Source organism: Protopterus annectens, chromosome 11.part0 (assembly GCF_019279795.1).
Source record: "Protopterus annectens isolate FY-2018-M chromosome 11.part0, PAN1.0, whole genome shotgun sequence".
Classification (NCBI taxonomy): Eukaryota; Metazoa; Chordata; order Ceratodontiformes; family Protopteridae; genus Protopterus; species Protopterus annectens.
The window spans coordinates 330,113,482-330,135,745 of NC_056745.1; the positions used below are offsets into that span (position 1 = coordinate 330,113,482).

At 42.0% G+C, this 22,264-nt stretch overlaps 1 protein-coding gene across 1 annotated transcript in view; it reads right to left on the reverse strand.

Annotated features, from left to right (window-relative positions):
* WASHC4 (WASH complex subunit 4) overlaps positions 1-22,264 on the reverse strand; it is a 1,952,913-nt gene that overhangs the window by 1,132,196 nt on the left and 798,453 nt on the right. Inside the window, exon 19 of the mRNA XM_044087827.1 lies at positions 8,019-8,144. Within this exon, the coding sequence (XP_043943762.1) occupies positions 8,019-8,144 (126 nt within the window). The remainder of the gene's footprint in view (positions 1-8,018; positions 8,145-22,264) is intronic.

Genomic DNA, 22,264 nt, shown 5'->3' on the forward strand with positions numbered 1-22,264 from the left:
GTATTTTCACACTTGAATGAGCTCAACGTGAATCTGCAGGGGAAGGAGCAGTTTGTGCATGACATGTACACAAACGTGAAAGCCTTCAAATCCAAGCTGGCTTTATTCTCCAGGCAGATTTTGAACAAGTCATTCACTCATTTTCCTAGACTAGCCACGCTGAAAGAAGCCGGAGCAAAAGTAAAGAAATACAGTGAGTCACTGGATGCACTGCATGGAGAATTCTGCCGTCGGTTTTTGGATTTCGACAAAATTGACAAGTCACTTTAATTGGTGGCCTTTCCTCTGTCACAAGACCCCGAAACAGATCCAGAGGAGCTTCAGCTCGAACTGATCGACCTTCAGTCCGACCCTGCCTTAAAAGAGAAGTTCAGCTCTCTGAAACTAAATGACTTCTATGCTTCACTCAATGATGCCGCGTTTCCAAATCTAAGGCGAAAAGCGCAGATGATGTTGGCTTTGTTCGGCTCTACCTTCGTGTGTGAACAGACCTTCAGCGTCATGAACATCAACAAAGCCAGCCACAGATCCAAGTTAACAGACCTACACCTCAGATCCATCCTGAGAATCGCCACAACAAAACTAACTCCAGACTTTGATGCGCTGGCTAAAAAAGGAGACCAACAACACTGCTCCCATTAAAATGTGTGTGTCTCCGTGATACACACGTTGTTAAAATAAACAGTGCACGCAGATCAAATATAACGCTTCACAGACTGACTTGCTGCAACTGTTTCGTCCTTGCACTGGTCGTTGTTGGCTTTTGGCACCGGGGAAACAAACTGAATAAAAGGAACAGGACAAGTACATCTGCATCTCCTACCGTTTTTGAAAAAAGACAGTCAGGAGGAGAGTGATGGTGATATCCTGAAGGATAACAGAACTTTCAGTGCTTTAAAATAAAATGGTCATTTATTTGATTTTCAGTGTTTAAAGACTCATTTCGAAGTCAGAGATTTTATTGTAATGCTTTTCTTCATTTTCATTGGAAATTAAAGCACATGTTTTCTCCATATCCCAAGCTGTGTATTTTTCTCCCAATGAGGTGATGTTTTCAAAGCATGCCATCTATCTGCTCCTGTTCCGGCCCCTTTGTCAAATGTTAGAACTCAATGTGGCCCACGAATCAAAAAGTTTGCCCACCCCTGCTCTAGTAGAATGCGTTTTGATACTGCCTGGAACTGATTTACCACAATGGCAATAACAAAAGTCCAACAGCAAAAGACAATGACCTGGAAGTAGTCTGCTTTGACACAGGCTGTCCCTTTGTCCCATTATAAAAAATAAACAGCTGATCAACTTTTGTAAATGACAAAGTTCTGTCAAAATAGTACCTAAACTGCCTATGCATGTCAGTGGGAATGGTAGAAACGCATAAAGGAACATTTCCAACCACAGGAATGAAAATGCTCCATTTTCCAGGCCTGCATCAAAAAAGCCCTGGAGCAGAATTTGTTCGACCATCTGTCTGGAAAAGAGGCAAAGAGATCGATTTGAGATGCTCCCCATGACTGGATCAACTCTTGGAAGACCCCCCTTCATCCAATTTCCATTTATGTGGGCCTGTCCTAGTCCTCCTCCTCAGCTTTTCTGCCTCTGTATTTTGCTCTGGTATAATGTAATGTACTTAGAGGGTAAAGGCAGGCCTTCCATCTTTATCCACCCAAAAAAGTGCACCACCAAAGGATTGAGAGACCAATTGTGAGGCATTAGGATGCTCCTGCTCAATTTGTCCGCAATCACGTTGGAGCTGCCTGGAATACGTGTTGCATTTAGAAAGTGGTTGAATGAAATCGCCCATTGCCATACCCTGAGAGCTTCTCAACAATGGGGGTAAGATCTGGTCCTCCCTTGCTTGTTGATGTAGCAGACCACTGACATGCTGTCTGTTTGAATTGCAATGGTCCAAAGGCAAGGGTTTCTTGGAATGCTTGCAACACTAAAAGCACTGCCCTCATCTCTAGAACACGGATAAGCAAATTGACCTCCAGCTGAGACTAAGTGCCTTGGGGGGTCTTTCCAAGATAATGACCCCCCCACCCTATATGGGACATATCCGTGGTCACTATGGCTTGGGGTTGAGGAGGGACAAAGGGGTGGCCTGACAAAATTTTGTTGGTGTGAAGCCATCAGCTCAGGTTTTTCTTGTGTAAATTGGTGATCATTACCATATAGGACACTGGTTGATTCTAAGGACCACTGAGACACCAAGAGCCATTGGGGGATCCACATGTGATATCTCGCAAGGGGAATTGAAGTGATGGAGGTTGACAGTGACCCTAGAGTTTTTAACAATAGTCTTGCGGTCACCTTTTTGCTGAGAATAATCTGACTGACTTGCGATTTTATTCTTTGAAGCCTTTCTGGAGGAAGAGACGCAATGCCGGTGTTTGTGTTTAGCATCACTCCTATGAATTCTAACTGCTGTGTTACCTCTAAATGGGATTTTTCATAGTTTATTGTGATCCCCAGTGAGGAGCAAGTTTGAAGAATGTAATTTTTTGCCTGCAACAGTAGATGCCTGGTGGGAGTGGTAATGAGCCAGTCATTTAGGAATGGAAACATGCAGAATCCTTGCAGTCTGAAGTGAACTGCTACCACTGCCATGCATTTCGTGAATACCCTGGGGGCTGTGGTGAGACCAAAGGGTAGGGTCTAAACTAAAAATGACTGGCTCCCAACCAGAAGTGCAGGAATCTTCTGGAGCGCTTGTCCATTTTTATGTGATAATATGCATCCTGAAAATCTACTGAGCACATCCAATCGTCTTTTCCTAAGAACGAAAGTATAGACTGAACTATAACCATCCAGAATTTGGTTTGCTGAACTGACGTGTCGAATACACTAAGATCCAGAATCGGTCTCCATCCCCCCGTTGTCTTTGGCACTAAAAAGAATCTTGAGCAAACTCCAGATCCTGCCTGGTCTGGTGGGACTGCCTGGATGACTCTCTTGTAGAGCAGTTTTTGAATTTCTTATACTGCTGCATCCCTGTGACTGAGTGAAATGTCTGGGATTCTTTGACTGTCTGAGTTGTTTTGAAAATGGGATACTGTAACCTCTGGTTATAATCCTCTGCACCAAACGGTCTGTTGTTATCCTTAGCTAGGTAGGTAGGAGCAGGGATAATCATCCTCTGACTGCCTCCTGAGGATGGTAATTGGGCCTCCATTCAGGAGCGCTGATAGGAGTTAATAGGGAAAGAATCACTGGAATCCTGATTTTGCAGGCCACCTCTGCCTTGAGCACAGTATCTTCCACTGCAACTCCTCCCTGTGCCATGGGAAGTATTACCATACGAGTCGTGGAAAGGACTTTTTGAACCATAGCTTTCCACTTCTCTGGTTCCTGCAGTAAGACCACTGAGGAGTGGAAAAGCATATGCCCACAGCAAAAAAGGTCTTTCCATGCTTATTACATCTGGCAAGGGTCTCTGACTATGGAGGCAAAAAGGGATGTTCCAAAAAATGCAGCACTGACAAAAGAAGACCTGAATGGCTCTGCAAATTCACATAAGTGCATCCAGGCATGTCTCCTCATGGCTATGCCAGAACCTGCTGCCCTAATCATCCCTTCAGCTGCGTGCACAATGAACCTCATGGACAAACTGCACACTGAATCAAGGGTTGCCAGCTGGGAGGCTACTTTGTCCTGAATCCCCACAGCTACTGTTCCTCTCAGAGTATCTGATAGCTCCTTTATCAGATCACATTAAAGGCTCATGAAATGTGCCATGAAGTTCAAGGACCTGAGTGCAAAGGTTGATGAAGTGTATAAGTGCTTCCACGATCTATCATCCTAGGCTCTTTATTAGGAGGATAAATAGTAAGACTTTCATCAACAAGTTCTTTTTTGGTGGCAGCTGCAACCACCATGGCATATACTGGTATCCCTTTAGCCCAATGCTGCTGATCCTGAGGGGCTGACAAAATGCGGCTTGGGAACTGGTTTAATGGAATACGGTATCTTCCAAGCCCTCTACACAATCAATCTAATTAGATAATCAGTGGGCGGAGAGATCCAAGAGCTAGTTGGTCGTGCATAGAAAGCCTCCAGGTATACCAATTCCTCTGAGTAAGGTTTATGTGAAGTCTAGCCACCCCTCTGTTTCAAGATCTCTAATATGTCTCCAAAGGAGACCTGCCAGGGCTGACTTTGGGTGACCTTCCCCTTTATCGAAATTAATATCTTGTGTCCAATACTCTTCAGGGAAGTCTAATTGCTGCCTCTGCACTTCCTCTTCAGGGGTATCTCCTAGGTGGGATGGGTTAGAGAGGTATCTAAAGAGGACATGACCACCATGGTTGGATCCTGAGGTTTCTGCACCCACTGTCCCAGGGCAGAGACTAGAGGGAGCTCTGGGCAAGGGGTAGGGACATGGATGTTGGCCCAACAAAAGTGGTATTGACTGTGAGCCTGCAGTGGACAAGGTCCTCTCCGTGGCCTCGAAAGCAGGCCCTCCCATAGAGGAATGAGAGTCCAGAACTGAAATAGACTCCTTTGTAACCATGGACCCATCCTGTACCAAGGAAGCCACCTCTGAAGCCGGAGTCGAGCTCATGTATGCTGACACCCCAAGAAGCATGGACAGCTCTGACAAAACTGGAGTGGTGCACAGGTAGGCACGGACAGTGGAAGAAGTTTCCCAGTCGGTTCCACTGAAACTATGGGAACTGGGGAAGTCTTAGCCATTTTGACAGGCAACTGCCAGAACAGAGTGGCTTCTCTTCTTAGATCCTTCAAGTTTGGATGAAGAAGAAGAAGGGGAGCTAACATCAGTTTTACACTTGACAGATACAGATATGGCCTCATCGAAGCTCAATTTTAGGCCCTTTAAGATGAGTTTCTTTTTCTTTCAACAAGGGCCCAGTCACTGAATCCATGACAGACAGCAGAGTCTTCTTGAAGGTGCACTGGGATCAAGCAGTAGATACACAAAAATATGCCCATTTGAGTTTGGTAGCTTATGATCACACTTCAGGCATCTTTTGAAGCCAGAAGTACCTTTAGCCTTCTTAGCCATGGCAGAAGAAACACACAAGCACAGAGAAAGAAAGGTGGAAAGGTAAGTCTAAAGATTGTTTTTAATAAGCAGAGAGAAAAACGTACCAACAATGGTATGAAAAGGTTTACCATTGCAGTAATTAGAGAAAGGGACAGAAGAAAGGTACCAACAATGGTATGAACAGATTACCATAATGAGAAAGCGAAAGATAGGGGAACTACCAATGATGGTATAAAAAAAGAAAAAAACACTAACTGTGTTAAGAAAAAAGGATAATAGAGGAGCTGGGTAAATGATAAAATAGAGAAGGAATGACTAACAAAAGAGTTTTGAAGAAAGAACACACAGTTTGAAGAAATAAGTTTGCTCGAGAGCTGGTAGGAGAAATGCATCTGGTACAAAAAGCGGCAAATGAGATCTAGGATAATCCTTAGAGGAGCATTATGGGTAAAGTTGAGCTCAAGAGTTTTTGGAAGGTGTGAGCTGGAATAATGGCCAAGTCAGTTCCAAGATACAGAACCAAACCCACAGTCAAGGATTAATTGAAGATTGACATCAGAGCTTCACCTTTCAGTGACAAAGAAATACTGCTTTTCATTCTTCTTTTGTAAAAGCAAAATGTATCAATGATTTTTCATATTTTACGTACTCGCCCCTGTGAGAAAAATAAAAATGTACACTTCCTGTGAAACAAATCTAGGCATCTGCATAGGGAGGCTATGAAATTTTAACCATGAAGTAACAACCTAAAAACCAAAAACATGCGTGGTCTTTTCACTGTGCTTCTAAAATTTTTCAATGTGCTTCTAAAAATACAATATAGCTTCACTTCCTTTTGCACACATCTTCCCAATAGAATGTGTCCCTTCCGGGTAAATCACCTTTTACTGGGAAAAAGGCACAAATATAATGGCTATACAGCTCCCAGAAATATACACTGCCCCCCAGTAAGCCATATCAATTATCATTCAAATGTGATCCTGTAAGTGCTCTCTGCTTTCACACACACTCTGCCCCAGAAAAAGAAAGCCACATGCCATATACTTCTATTTTCTAAGAAAATGAAAGGCATAATGGTCATAGTAAAGTATTTTAATTCACTGCTGTCAGACATCAACATGCCATATCATTTTTGACAGTGCTCAAGCTTTCATTTAACATATCCCTAACTTCATACAATAACCTTCTTTGAACATTGATCATGTTTGGGAGGAACATGAAAGAAAGAACCACAGAAATTCATTCCAACTTGTTTTAAGACATATACATATCCCCCAAAAAGCCACCTTGATAACTGTTTGACATGGATTACGAAAAAAGCACTCGCATACAGCTTGCCCCGAAAACATTATAGGCACTTTCGGTGCACAGTTCTATATTGCAAATAATGTGAAATACAAAGTGGCCTCGGTAACAAAATTCAATGTGTGCATACAAAGAGACAGACACAAACACCACACCATACCATACACAGAACCTCTACACAAGCCATAACTGCCCAGTGCTTTCACATACAGCCTGCTTTCCTATACCACTGAAAAGATAGCCATGTTCTGTATTTACATCTGCTGGTGATAACAGTGAAAGAACAATCACCACACTAATGTATTTCAACCTGCTGTGCTAGACATATGATCTCCCCTGCTCAAGCCATGGGAATTGTTCACTTCACCGTTAACACATAACTGTACTTTGCTTTCATACACGTCCACCCCAAACAGATATCGGCTTCTAACAACTACTTGCAATGTATGATTGGTAAAAGGTGAATAAATAATATTCACAATACTGTATTTCAACTTCCTGCTACTGGTACCCTATATCTCTACCACTGTAATAATGAAATTTAAAAAGGAAAACTGAACTGTGATACAGGCAGTGTACACTTCTACTACTGCCCAAAGATATACATAGTTTAACGTCAGTATAGTATAAAAAAATACATACCTGCAAAAGAACCCCAGCCATAAAAATATGATGATCTGCTCCTCTAGGCTACCTCTAGTTAAATGACTAAGATTGTCAGAATAGCACTGATACTAGCTGCTAGCAGCAACAAACCCAGGTGCTTAGGGTGCATAGCAACAAGGCACAGGCTGGCTAACCATGTCCTGCTACTATGTCAGAGGGGAGAAGATGAGACCTCATGCTAACAAATACCCTGACCTTTCACCTCTAGATTATGCTTCTAACTCATTTAAAATTGAAGCTATGGGATAATTACTTGGCTATTACAATTATTGCACTAGCCAAACAATTACCCTAATAGTGTCCTGGACAAGATACGTGTGTGTGTGTGTGTGTGTGTGTGTGTGTGTGTGTGTGTGTATATAGACACACACACACACATGTATATATTTATACATATATGCGTATATATATATATATATATATATATATATATATATATATATATATATATATATATATATACACACACATATATATATATATATATATAGAGAGAGAGCGAGACATACATACATGTGTATATATTTATATACACACGTATGTGTGTGTGTATAAATCCTTTTCTCATCATTACGCGTTGATGGTTCTGTCACTTGTTTTCAACAGTTTTTCTCAAGAACCTATTTAATTCTAAGCAGAATTATTAACTACAACTCAAGAGTATTTGGCACCATTATTTCAAAGTCGTCCTTCTATACGGAAATGTGCAATATCACTGTAAGAGGTCACAAAATGGTGTCCAATGGGAGATCAGCTGCAAACACATGTCTAAAAATAACCAAGATGTTTCTGTAAGTTGAAGACTCCAAAGAAGAAATACGTATAGCTCAGGAACTGCACTGTGCTGGCACTGGATGCATCTTTTTTTCCAAAGCATTCAGCAATATTTCTTGGGTGCCACATGCAACAAAACATAAACAAAAGCAGTTTTTGGCATAATACTATTTATAAGAAGCACTGACATAGTAAAAACAATAACATTTTTCACAAATAAAGAGGCTAACAATGCATGTATTCTACATTTAAAAAATTGCTGGCCTACCTTCAACAGCTCCACAAGTCTACATAATGCCTTTACAGATGTCTTTGTCATGGCCTTTTGCATGAACATGAAGAGGTTCATTGTAGTTTTGATTACTGTGCTGAGGCTATATGCATAAAGAATACCCTGGAAAGAAAATTAGATCATGTTTTACAGCCAGCTTTAGGTTTACATCCATTAATAGAAATCTAGAAGCCCGTTGTAAAGCGAACTGTTCTGCAATACTTTCAAAATGGTCTCCTCAAAATTTTACTACTAGCAAAAAAGATATAAATGTTATAAGCCACATCACATATATAGTTACTAAAGAGTTTTTTTTGCAGTAACTTTAATGTGTTAATCAGTGGCAACTGTTCAAACCTCAACTAATTCAAGTCAGACTCCTGCAATAAGCTTCAGCAAAACATTAAGTTATCCTCACTAATACTTAAATTCCTAAAACCAGATAAGCATGCAAGCTTGTTTGCACTTGATACAGAAGCTACATCAGGTTACCTAAAGCAGATATTTTTACATGGAACAGAGCGACACAACAGTCTACAGCAGGGGTTCCCAAAGTGTGTGCCGCGGCGCTCTGGGGAGCCGCGCCTTCCTCACAGGAGCACCGCAAACTAATACGCTTAGCTACAAAATAAACCACAAACAGTTTGCAGTTTATTTTGCAGCTAAGCTTATTAGTTTGCGGCGACTGTGAGTGAATGCAGGAATGAATGAAGAAATGTGTGTGTGTGTGTGTGTGTGTGTGTGTGTGTGTGTGTGTGTGTGTGTGTGTGTGTGTGTGTGTGTGTGTGTGATATTAGGAGAGTGAGAGTGATGTGTGAGTGAATGCAGGAGTGAATGAAGTGGCTATGTGTGTATGTGAGAAAGGGAGAGTGAGAGCACTGTGTTAGTGAATGCAGGTATGAATGAAGAAGTGGCTGTGTGTGTGTGTGTGTGTGTGTGTGTGTGTGTGTGTGTGTGTGTGTGAATGAATGCAGGTATGAATGAGGAAGTGACTGCATGTGCATATGTGTGAGATCGGATGAGTGAGAGGGATGTATGAATGAATGCGTAAGTGGGTGTGTGGCATGTGGGTGTGAGATCGGGAGAGTGAGAGCGATGTATGAATGAATGCGTAAGTGGGTGTGTGGCATGTGGGTGTGAGATCGGGAGAGTGAGAGCGATGTATGAATGAATGCGTAAGTGGGTGTGTGGCATGTGGGTGTGAGATTCAGAGACTGAGAGCGATGTATGAATGAATGTGTAAGTGGGTGTGTGGCATGTGGGTGTGAGATCGGTAGAGTGACAGCGATGTATGAATGAATTAAGTTGGTGTGTGGCGTATGGGTGTGACAGACAGTGAGAGTGATGTGCGAATGAATGCAGGTATGAATGAGGAAGTGACTGTGTGTGTGTGATTCACACCTCTCAACTGTACAGATTTTCGCAAAATGTCCAGATTTTTGCCTTTATATTTTTGGTGTGTTCCTCCTAAAATCTGTACTTTTCTGGCAAATAGTTGAGGATTGAAGTCATTAAATAATGGCAAACATTTGAATTTAAGACTCCACATCCTTCAGGGATTTCACGCTAATGCAAAAACTACTATTATTCTATCAACTTTCTAAGTTTGTAAGAGCAATATTTAAAATCTATCCCTACTTGTCCCACCATCATTTTAGGCTTTGTCCAGATTTTTTAAGAGGTTGAGAGGTATGGTGTGATTAGTAGAGTGAGAGTGATGCGTGAGTGAATGCAGGTATGAATGAGGAAGTGACTATGACTGTGTGAGAGATCGGAAGAGAGTGAGAGCGATGCTGTGTGTGTGTGTGTGTGTGTGTGTGTGTGTGTGTGTGTGTGTGTGTGAGAGATCGGAAAAGAGTGAGAGCGATGGTGTGTGTGTGTGTGTGATCGGAAAAGAGTGAGAGTGATGCTGTGTGTGTGTGTGAGATCGAAAAAGAGTGAGAGCGATGCTGTGTGTGTGTGTGTGTGTGTGTGTGTGTGTGTGTGTGTGTGTGTGTGTGTGTGTGTGTTTGTGAGATCGGAAAAGAGTGAGAGCGATGTTGTGTGTGTGTGTGTGTGTGTGTGTGTGTGTGTGTGTGTCACGGGAGGAGAGTGAAGAGTGAGAGTGATCCCTGGCAGCAGCAGCAATGAGGTCTGTGCAAGTCTGGTACATACCACTGGACACAACTCTCACCCTCTTAGATCAAGAAATCTGGAAAAAGCCAAAATTTGTGGGGGGTACAAAAGCACAAAATAGGGACACTTAAGTACTGCTCTCACAAACTTAGAAAGTTGATAGAAATGCAGGTTTTGCATTAGCATGGATTTTCTGAAGGGTATGAATGAAACTCAACTGTCTGTCATTATTTTCTGACTTCAACCTCAATGATCTGCCAGTGATTTGCCAGAAAACAACAATTTTATGAGAAAAAGACCAAAAATATGAGGCAAAAATCTATACAGTTGAGAGGTATGCTGGACAGAGCCAAATAATAGGGACAGATTTTAAATATTGATCTTATAAACTTAAAGTTAATAAGGTTGCCATTAGGTTTGCCTACAGCTCAACCATAGTATATCAGTGCTATGCTGTTAAGCAGAATGTACACTTTTTTTGGTAAAGTACAGTTTTGTACCTACCATAAATGTAGATGTTCGAGGATCCACATTGCTGCAGTCCTAACTATTGGGTAGTCCGCTGTCCAGTCGGCCCGAATACCACAGTATATGGCTGACGTCGGTCAGGGCGCATTAGACTGACGTCAGTACGTCAGGGTACTAATGCGCATGACCGACGTCATATCCTCAGTCTTTTCTTGCCCCAGATGTCAGAAGACCCTGAAAAGATAAGGCCAAAAACCAAAAACTCCCAAAATACCTGCACCAAAAAATATATATACAATACATACACAATCAGCAGAATATAACCTCACCTACACAACCACCCCAAACACAGAGGGGAAGGAGGGAGGGTAAATTGGACTGCAGCAATGTGGATCCTCGAACATCTACATTTATGGTAGGTACAAAACTGTACTATGTTCTTCATTCCACATTGCTGCAGTCCTAACTATTGGGTAGAATCCCAAAGCAGAGGTAAGGGAGGCTGGCAAATCATAAGGAAGCAGGAACTGACAACATGCCTTGCAAAATAGCTGTGGCAAAACCAGCCCTAGACTTAGAGTAGAGAGGAAGGTGATAATGCTTAGAGAAAGTATGCACTGAACTCCAAGTAGCTGCCTCCAAAATATCCTTAGTTGCCACCCCTTAGAAATGCTGTGGAAGTGGCAGTAGCCCTAGTGGAATGAGGCCTAATCCCAGCTGGAATCTCCTTGCCATGATGGGAATAACAAAAAGTAATGCAACACCCAATCCACCTAGAAATAGTTTGTTTTGACACAGGCTTGCCCTTTGAACTCAAAGCAAAAGAAACAAACAACTGCTGAGACTGCCTAAAATCCTTAGTCCTGCTCAAATAATAACGCAATAGCCTGTGTACATCTAAAGTGTGCAAAATCTTTTCCTTTATTTTGGGGATCTGCATAAAAGGTAGGCAAATGAATAGTTTGGTTTAAAGCCACACTAGAAACCACCTTAGGCATAAAGGAAGGATTAGTACGTAAAGATACCCTATCCTTATGAAAAATCAAAAAAGGCTCCACTGCCATAAGGGCCTGCAACTCCGAAACCCTTCTTGCAGAAGTAATGGCCAACAAAAAAGCAGTCTTCCATGACAAGTATTTCAATTCAGCAGTAGCCATGAGGCTCAAAAGGTTGTAGAGTAAGTTTCTCCAACACAAAATTGAGATCCCAAGCAGGAGTAGGAGCTCTACGTGGGGTCTTATATTCTTTGCCCTCTAAGAAATTGCTTGAACAAAGGATGCGAAAACAATGGTGGGTCACAATCATAGTGAGCTGAAATTGCTGCAGCATGAATCTTAATGGAAGAGAAAGACAAACCTTTGTCCAGTAACTCAGTAAGATATTGAAGAGCCACACTCAAATTTGGCTCAGTAATCTCCAAATTGTTTGCTGCACTCCAAAACAAAAATCTCTTCCATTTTTCTGCATACACTTTCCTTGTACTAGGTCTTCTGGCTTCCATAATCACATTTAAAACTTGTTGAGGAAGCTGAGACCTGCTGTCTTTCAAAACAGAATATGCCAGGCTGTTAGATGTAGAGAGTGAAGCTTGACATTGAGCAGATGACCGTCCCTCTGAGACAACAGGTGTGGAATGAAGGGTAAAGGCCATGGAGGCTTCCTTACCAGACTCCTCAGTAATGGGTACCAGTGCTGCCGAGGCCAATCTGGAGCTATTAAAATCATCCTTGGCTTGTCTTGTCTGACCTTTAGAAGCACCTTTGGAAGAAGAGGCAGAGGTGGAAAGGCATACACATGAAGATTTTTCCAACTGAAAGAAAGAGCATCCACTTTCCAAGCTGTGTGATGAAATCCTTTCTGCAAAACTTTGGCAGCTGGTGGTTTAGTGGAGAAGCGAACAGATCTATGTCTGGAGTTCCCCATGACACTGTCAATTTTGAAATACATGAAGATCCAGTTTCCACTCGTGGGGATCCATGATTTGTCTGCTTAATACATCTGCTAAGGAGTTCTGTGCTCCGGCAGAAACCTTGCCTGAAGAGTTAGTTGCAGACTGAGCGCAGTCTCCCATAAAATCATTGCCTGTCTGCACAATGGGTAAGAATGTGTTCCCCCTTGTTTCTTGATGTACCACATGACAGTTGTGTTGTCTGTTAGAATCAACACCTGCCCTGGAAGAAGTAACTCCTTGAAAGCAATTAATGCAAACTGAACTGCTAACATCTCTTTCATGTTGATATGTAGATGCTGTAGTCTGGCAGGCCACTTGTCTTGTATCCACTTTCCATTTAGATGAGCTGCCCAAGCAATATCTGAGGCATCTGTCGTTAGAATCTGACTTGCCTCTGGCCGGGTCACAGAGAGTCCCTTGTTTAGGTGACATTCCTGAGCCCACCACAAAAATTCCTTTTGAATGCAAGGTATTATTTGAATGACAGTGTCCAAATCCTGGCAGTGCTGTGTCCACAGATTTTTGAGATACCATTGTAGCTTCCTCATATGCAGTTTGGCATTGGGAAGCACCAGAATACAAGATGCCATGAACCCTAAGGCTTGAAGGACTGTCCTTGCAGTCAGCCCGGACTGAAGAGATAGATGACGGAAGTAACTGGAAAGATTCTTTTGTTTGTCCGGGGTTAAAAAGGCCATCGGGGCTGCTGTATTCAGTCTCACACCCAGAAAGCACATGTCTTGAGAGGGTACTAGACTGGACTTTATTTCGTTCACAGAATACCCTAGGCATCTTAGCACTGCTATGACATATTCCAGATGCTGTAGAAGATCTTCTTTTTCTTGAGCCAGAATCAGGCAGTCGTCCAAGTAAGGATAGATTTGGATTCCTTTTAGCCTGAAGTAAGCTATCACTGGAACCAGAACCTTTGTGAATACTCTGGGCAGTAGATAAGCCAAAGGGCAATGCAGAGAACTGATAATGAGAATTTCCAGCTCGAAACGCAGATACTTCCTGCAACTTAGTCTTATTGGCACATGAAGGTAAGCTTCCTTGAGATCTAAAGTTACCATCCAGTGATCTTTGCCCAGCAGAGGTAAAAGCTGTTGTAACGTCAACATTTTGAACTTGGGAATGTCCAGATAAGTGTTGAGGATAGATAAATCCAGAATTGGTCTCCAAGTGTTCCCCTTCTTTGGTACTAGGAACAGGCGAGAATAAAATCCTAGGCCCCTTTCCGGCACAGGAACTGACTGAATGGCCCCTATTTGGAGCAACAGAGAAATTTGCTTGTGAGCCTCTGTTCTTTGAAGAGGAGGAATGTCTGGCATGCCTTTGAAAGGAGGCAAGGTATGGAAATAAAACCTGTAGCCGTGGTGAATATTATCCAGAACCCATCTGTCTTGGGTAATTAAATCCCAATTTTCTTTGAAAAGAGACAGCCTTCCTCCCAAAGGTGCTGCCAGGCAAGAACGTACTGGCAGCTGAAAAGGCAGGTCATTGGGTCTGCTTACGAAAGGACTGACCCCTGCCCTCACCAGAAGTCTGAGCAGGGGAACACCCTGTCCTAGGCCTAAAAGAACCCTGAGCTCTGCCCCTACCACGTCTAGACCTACCCCTAGACTGGGAATCATAAGCAGGATAAGTCCATCCCTTAGTAGGCCAATTTCTACTAAACTTGGGAGGCTGCACCTGCAAAAAATCTTTAACAGTTTGCATAGACTTAGCCTTGTCCTCCATTTTCTTCAAAACTGCTTCCACAGGCGAACCAAACAACACATCAGACTGTAAAGGAGCATCCAAAATCCTTGTCTTAACATGCTCAGCTAAATTCTGATCTCTCAGCCAGGCGTGCCTACGAAGAACAGAACCAGTGGCAGCCACCCTGGAGGAGGCCTGCACAGCATCAAAACCACACTGCAAGGAATGTTTACCCACCTGTTCAGACACATGAACTAAATCCTGCAACTCTTTACACTCAATACCTTCAGCCAGAGCATCCACCTTAGATTTCAACTGTGAAAGAAGATAATTCTGATATTTTAACATGTGAAACTGACAATTCAACGCCTCATGGCTAAAGTGGAAGAAGTATACACTTTCTTTCCCCATCTATCCAAAGCCCTTGCCTCTTTATCAGGAGGGACAGGATTTTTAACAACTGAGGCCTTCACACCTTTAGGCCCCTGAGAGACAGTTTCTGGGTCTGCCCTAGGACTCTTAAAAGATACTTATGAGCTTCAGGCACCCTATAATACCTATCCGGTTTAACTGGGGCAGGAGGCAAAGAATCAGGATTCAGGGAAGCCTCTGCAAACACATCTTCCACCACATTCAAAACAGGAGGTATAGCTAAAGGCCTATGCTGGGGTAAAACAAGAATTCCCTAAGCCTTTTCCTGGAATCAGAGAAATCTTGACCTTCCCATTTAAAATGCTCCCTCATGGAATGCAGAGTCTCTGAAAATGAAAAATCCTCAGGAGGAGAAGCAGAAGGAGTAGAATCATCCACATCAGAATCAGAATAAGGAGGGTACTCCTGCAAGTCTTCAGCCAAGACTCAAGCCTCCGAGCATTGCTCAAAACTCTCAAACTCAGGTTCCACCCTAGGCCTCTTATCAGGAGGGGCATAGAACCCTAATCATAGTAATCAAATCCTCTGCTATTTTAAGCATATGTTTCTTAGGCAAAGATCCTGAAGCACTAGGAGAAACCCCCACAGAAGCTAAACTTGGCCTGCCCCTCAAAGAAGCCTTGGAAACTGAAGGAGGGGCTCTAACCACCTTAGGAAGAGAGGGAAGAACAGCCACCTGAGAAGCCCCCTCAGCCTGGCCTACTTCCTGAGAGGATACATCCTGTAACAGTAAAGTCTCTCCCTGAGACTCCAAAGAGACACCTGGCAAAGCCTCCGGCTCCACTGAGCCTTCCAAAGAACCGACGTCTGGGACTGTCGGTTCCTCCACCCTAGGCTTTGCCGCGTTATCTTTCCGGTTTTTAGCCGAAGCCGGCGCCGGAGCATCCGACGGCATTTTATAATTACAACGCTTCCCAAACACTAACCTGGCACAGTCTAACCTTCTCTTAATAGTGCGTTTGTTAAATCTAGCACAAGAGCGGCATCCAACAACGTCGTGCTCAGGCCCTAAACAAGGTATACACAAAGTATGGTAATCCCTATGAGGTATCTGTTTCCCACAAGAAATACAGTTATTCACTTTTTCTGACATCCGGTTAAATACTGAGGCAAGAAAAAACCAAAATATTCCCCAACGGGGTACTTAGCCAACTTTGATTCGGTCTGAAACTCTGACTTCAGAAACTTTCAGAACGCCAACCTGCACTCACAAATTGCTTCTGCATCGGACCATGCGGCAAAAAAGACAGAGGATATGACGTCGGTCATGCGCATTAGTACCCTGACGTACTGACGTCAGTCTAATGCGCCCTGACCGACGTCAGCCATATACTTTGGTATTCGGGCCGACTGGACAGCGGACTACCCAATAGTTAGGACTGCAGCAATGTGGAATGAAGAACATCTGTCTTTTTATTGTACTTTTGAGCTTTTCTCCCCAGGTCTCCTAGTCCAGTCGAGCATCCTCGTTAAACAAATGTCAAATAAATAAATGAAATATGCACTTTATGCATGCCATGGGGGGGGCACCTCGGGAAAACCTGGATTCAGCAAGGGAGCCGAGAATCGAAAAAGTTTGGGAACCACTGGCCTACAGGTACTATCAAACACAGTATATATATTAGTATATAAGGCAGGCAGGAGTGGATGTCTCCAAAGATACAGCTTTATATGAAAGTAGAAACAGAATGCAAGTTTGTTTTTTTTGTTTTATTTTAACCCCCCCCCCCCGCCACCCCAAACACACACACACAAAGCAGATCATCAGCTGCCAATGCAAGCCTCTCCTCATTCATTAGTTCTACCAAACCTGACAACCCTCCTTTGGACTTTAGAGCCAGTTATGAGAATAATGCATCATACTGCTGCAAAGGACAAATTTCTCTTATGCCCTAAGTTTCCACACCCAAATGGAAGCATATATATATTTTGTAACCAAATATCCTTGGTAACAGGGATTTAATTAAGAATTGTCAACTGATGATTAGCACTTAATTATGTAATGAAATTTAGTGGTGACACGTGTATAAAGTTCTGCTTTGGTGCAAAAAGATTATTCCTTGAAGGCGAAAGGTTGAAGTACCAGAAGCACCAGTTAATAAAACGTTCCAGTAGACTGTTTAGCTTGGTTCTTCGGTGGTGTGTTATCTTGGAGGGGGGGGGGGCTAGAAAAACTGTCACTGCCATGAGCTCTAACCCAGACACAAAGCTGTCACAGCTGAGAAAAAAAGCCAGAAAAGCCAGAGATTTGGTCTTCGGGTATGACATTCTGTCTTGGGGAGACTAGCTACAAAGGTCAATTTGCACAAGTAAAACCAAAAAATGTAGCGAACTGGTGAAAATAAAAAACTAAAAACCCACAAATTCACCAGCAGGATTAGTAGACACAAAATTTATTTCCAGGTTAAGTGCTTTCAAAGTAAAATTGACTTCATCAGAACAATATACAGTCATGTGGATTTAAATATTGCAGTAACACAGGATAGGTTAAAATCCCACCAATCAAACAAAAATACCTTGAATAAATTAATATCTTAAAGGCATACACTATAAAAACTAAGCAATCCAATAAAAACATTTCTTTGAGAAAACAAATTTTAAAATCAAACCCTTTCTGCTCTTTCTTTTAAAGCAGGTAAAATGGATATAAAATTGTTTAATCCTGGACACAGATTAGCTGCTAAACGAAGCAAGGAGCTAGTTATCCAGCTACAGGAAAGTAGTGGCATGTTGGAAACTTACCATAGCAAGTGGTTGTTCGAGTAGAACAATGATGCAGTACTAAGCCTTTAAACTTCCTGTTATACAAAATCCCATGACTGGCCTGAATACAGGAGGAGTTCACAATTTTCCTTCTGGTGAATGCCCTCTCTAGCCAACATCAGGATATCGGTGCTAAAAAGAGATGGTGGCTGATACCATCTCCAGGTCTACCTTTTCCAAGGGACAGAAGTTTGTTTTTTTCCCTAGGTGAAGTATGACCAGCCCCATGACCATTCAGACTAAAACTAGGAAAAGACTGAGGGAAGAAGGGGGGAGGTGACTGATATGGTACCCACAGTGACCCCAAGAGCAAGGAGATTGAGAGGCAGTATAGCTGCAAGGCATTCTGCAACATCAGTCTACTCAAACACCAACAATTATGTTAAGTTTCCAACACCACTGTACTATGTTCTTCATAATCAGTGTTATAGTACTATGTTTTTGGAGGAATCCCAAAGCTAATTTACTGTGGCTGGTTGCAGAGTAGTCTCCAATGGGGAGACAGGGCTCTCTTACAGGATGACAGAGCCAAACTCAGCTCTGACAATGGCACCACAGTGGTAATGTTTAGTGAAGGTGTGTTATAGATGTCTAAGAAGCTGCTTCCAAGATACGACTGGGTTGGAGCCTATCTCGGGAAAGCTGTGGTAGCTGCTTTTCCCTTGGTGGAGCATGCTTTTACCCTGCCAGGTACCGGTTTGCTATGATAAAAAGTAATACAATTGGCTACTCATTTTGAAATTGTTTGCTTCCCTATAGCGCTCTGCTCCTTTCCTTCTGCAAATGCCACCAACAGCTGACCAGACCTGTTAAGTGAGGAATTTTGTCTTATGGAGATGAACCATTAGCTGTTTATGTACATCCAGGGAATGCTGGATTCTTTCTCCTCTGTTCTGGGGATTTGGGAAGAACACTGGGAAATGGATGGCATAGTTCAGCCTACTTCCAGGAAACTTCTGACACCACCTTGGCCATAAAAAAGGAATTAGTTGCCAAGCTGACTTTTGTTCCTTTGAAAGGTGAGGAAAGGTTCCCTGGATGAGGGCTTGTGGTTCTGAAATGCATCTGGCTGAGGTGAGGGCCAGTTAGTGGTTTGAGGGGTGTCATGGATGCTGTCTCAAAAAGGGGGAAGTCATCCAACAGATGTATATTGACAATGGAAACTCTGCATGAAGTAGAAGCTTTTAATATTCCGCAATATTCACAAAACTTTCAGGTATGTCTACCCTTCTTCAGTGTGATAACAAAAGGATACATTTAGCACAATGATGTAAATGTATAGTTAATTAACAAGATCACATGACACAGTCAAAAAAATTATTAAAGAGCTGGCACACTCATCACAAGCAAAGATAAATGCATTCAAAACCTGCAAAAAAGTAAATATATACAGAAATGAAAAATAAAAAAACATATGTAAAAACATTTAAAATTACATGCATTGAAATGCATGTGAAAAATACATTTAAACTGCATATAAAATACTATTATACCATGACCCCCCCAAAACATGCATGCTGATTGGCCAGCGTGCACATTGTAAATCGAGTTATACTAATGGAAAAAGGTCCAGTCGCCCGGACTTTTTTCTGTTAGTATAACTCTACTTTAAAAATGTCGCTATGTTAAATGGGTTTAACATAGAGACAGCTTAAAATAAGCAACAGACATCTCAGTTGCTTATTTTAAAGTGTCTCGCTATGTTAAACCCATTTAACATAGCTAAAAAAAAAAAGCAACGGAGATCTTGCTTTCTCCATTGCTTTTGCTCAACTCTGATGTACTGCGCAGGTGCACAGTACATCAGAACTGCCGCGGATGCCAGACATCTGCGGAAGGGCAGTAAACAGGCATTATACCATGCCATTATTTAAGAAAAGTAATAGTTTCTTTTCTTAAATAATGTCATATAATAACAATAACCACTTCTGGGTGTGGGTAATGCTGCATTTACCCACGGTTGGCTTTGTTTGGTCCCTCTGGCTTCGCCCTCGGGACCAAACCACGCCAACCGTGGGTAAATCCAGCATTACCCACACCCAGGCATGGGTTATTGCTATAATAAACTACTAAGGCAGTGCTTAAACTTTTTCGATTCTCTGCTCTCTTGCTGAATCCAGGTTTTCCCAAAGTGCCCCCCACAGCATGCATAAAGAGCATATTTCATTTATTTATTTATTTAACATTTGTTTAACAAGGCTACCCGACTGGACTAGGAGACATGGGGAGAAAAGCTCAAAAGTACAATAAAAAGACAATTACCAAAAAAAGTGTACATTCTGCTTAACACTGACCTACTATAGTTGAGAGGTAAGCAAACCTAATGGCAACTTTATTAACTAAGTTTATAAGTGCAATATTTAAAATCTGCCCCTTTTATTTGGCTCTGTCCAGCATGCCTCTCAACTGTATAGATTTTTGCAGACTGTCCAGATTTTTCCCTCATATTTTTGGTCTTTTTCTCATAAAATTGTTTTCTGGCAAATCACTGGCAGATCATTGAGGTTGAAGTCAGAAAATAAGGACAGACAGTTGAGTTTCATACTTCATACCCTTCAGAAAAATTAATGCTAATGCAAAACCTGCATTTCTATCAACTTTCTAAGTTTGTGAGAGCAGTACTTAAAAGTATCCCTATTTTGTGCTTTTGTACCCCCATTATTTTTGGCTTTGTCCAGATTTCTTGATCTAAGAGGGTGAGAGGTATGTGTCCAGTGGTATGGACCAGACTTGCACAGACCTCATTGCTGCCGCTGCCAGGGGTCACTCTCACTCTTCACTCTCTCCCCCCATGACACACACACACACACACACACACACACACACACACACACACACACACACACACACACACACAGTCTCTTTCGCATTCATGCACGCATTTATTGGTTCATAGGTTGGTACTCGGCTATCGGCCCTAGGGCCTATACAAGCCTAGCCATAACAATTCCCTGGATATTTCTTACCACAATATTTACTTCCCTGGACACCTGTCTAGCAGGGTGACTGACATGATCCACAGGGTGAATTTTCTATATCCCATCCAATCATCAAGGTTCCTTCTAAAGAGGGCCAAGGAGGCACTCTGCTTGACATGTATGGGTAGTCTATTCCAGAGTATGGGGAGTGTCTGGGTCAGGAACCTATCCCTTCAGCATGTTTTGTTCATTGTGATACCAAGGTTTAGATCCCTGAAGCGTGTGGCTCTGAGGGATTGGAATTTCTTTAAGTGGAGCATGTCCATCAGCTCAGGGTTTGACATGGCCTTGTATGTTAAGCAGAGATCGCCTCTGAGTAGACGATATGCCACAGAGTATAGCTGGAGTTTTTTTTTGACGGTCAGCATATGGCATCTGCTTTAGGCCTGTGATTCTTTTAGTGAGGTATTTCTGCGGCTTTTCAGCTGTCTTGTGAGGTACATACCAAACAGGGTGTTATACTCTATAATGGGTCTAATGAGGGATGAGTACAGTGGGACAATGACCTCCTTTTTCCTGGATGAAAAGCCCTTAGTGATGAGGCATAAGATTAGGACAATTCCTGTATGCTAAACTAAGTTTTGAGCCAATGATAGCTTTAAGCTCTGGCATACTATAAAAGAATGACACACTTTTTTGATATGATGTTTTTTACTTTCTTCATCTTCATACTGTAGGTTATAAGAAGTCATTTTTTCTCTCCTCTTTACTGAAACTTTAGAATACATATTCTCTCCACCTAAATAAGGTCTAGCTGAACTGTTCCTATCTCTCAGAACTTCCAACTTTATCCCTTCCAAGAATTCGCTATCATAACCTATTTCTTTAAATTCTTTGATCATGTCATCCACCTGTTTAATGTACATCTCATCACTGGTATTCAGTCTACTTACTCTTAGCAAATTACTTCTAGCTATGCCTCTAAATGTAAGGGTGGCATACATACTATGTTGATGTGTATACCTACTTGCTTGGACGTCCTTCTTATATACAGATGTACTGATATTCTCATTTGACTTAACTAATTTCACATCCAGAAACCTAATCTTAGTAGCAGAAAAGGTAGATTTAAATTTAAGGTAGTGGTACTATCCAAATAGTTTATAAAGCTAATCAACTCACATTCATTACCCATCCAGATCAAAAAAGGGGAAGATCAGCTTTCCCATTAAGCATTTCAGGTCTTGTGTGGGAAGAAATTCTATCTTTGGGAGTCTGAAATACAAGACTATTTTATAAACAGTTTTATATGAGGATGAGGGAAAGCAGGAGGAAACATAGGCATGCAGGCAGACATAGCTAGAGGTAACCATATGAAATGTCAGGACCTGCTACAGTGAGTCCTGCAATGCTGAGACCGATTGAAAGATCTGACTTGCATATACTAAGTCCAAGAGATGCCATTTCTTAGAATATTCCCTTTTCTACGAGGTTATGTGAATCTTGGAGTTGGTATATATAAGTTCAGGGGGTATGGGGGGCTTTCCCCCTTGCAAAAAAAAAGTTTGAGTGATTTTCGAGAATCTCTCTTCTCTGTGTTTTCAGTATTTTTTTTTCAGCTTTTCTACATTTCTAGTGCTGACATTACAACAGGGAGCTATAGACGAAGCATGCACTTTTACACTAGAACAAGACAGGCTTTTTTTTAAATAAATGAGAGAGATATTCCAGGACCTGTTCCACCTGTGCTTTGTTGGGTAGAATTTCCTTTGATTTGCATCAAAAAGAAAACATTTTCCAATTAGCTAAATATGATCTTCTGGTCCTTGGTTTTACAGCCTCTCTAAGAATTGCAAGTACACCCTCTGAGATGGATTGACTGGATGGAATTAGAC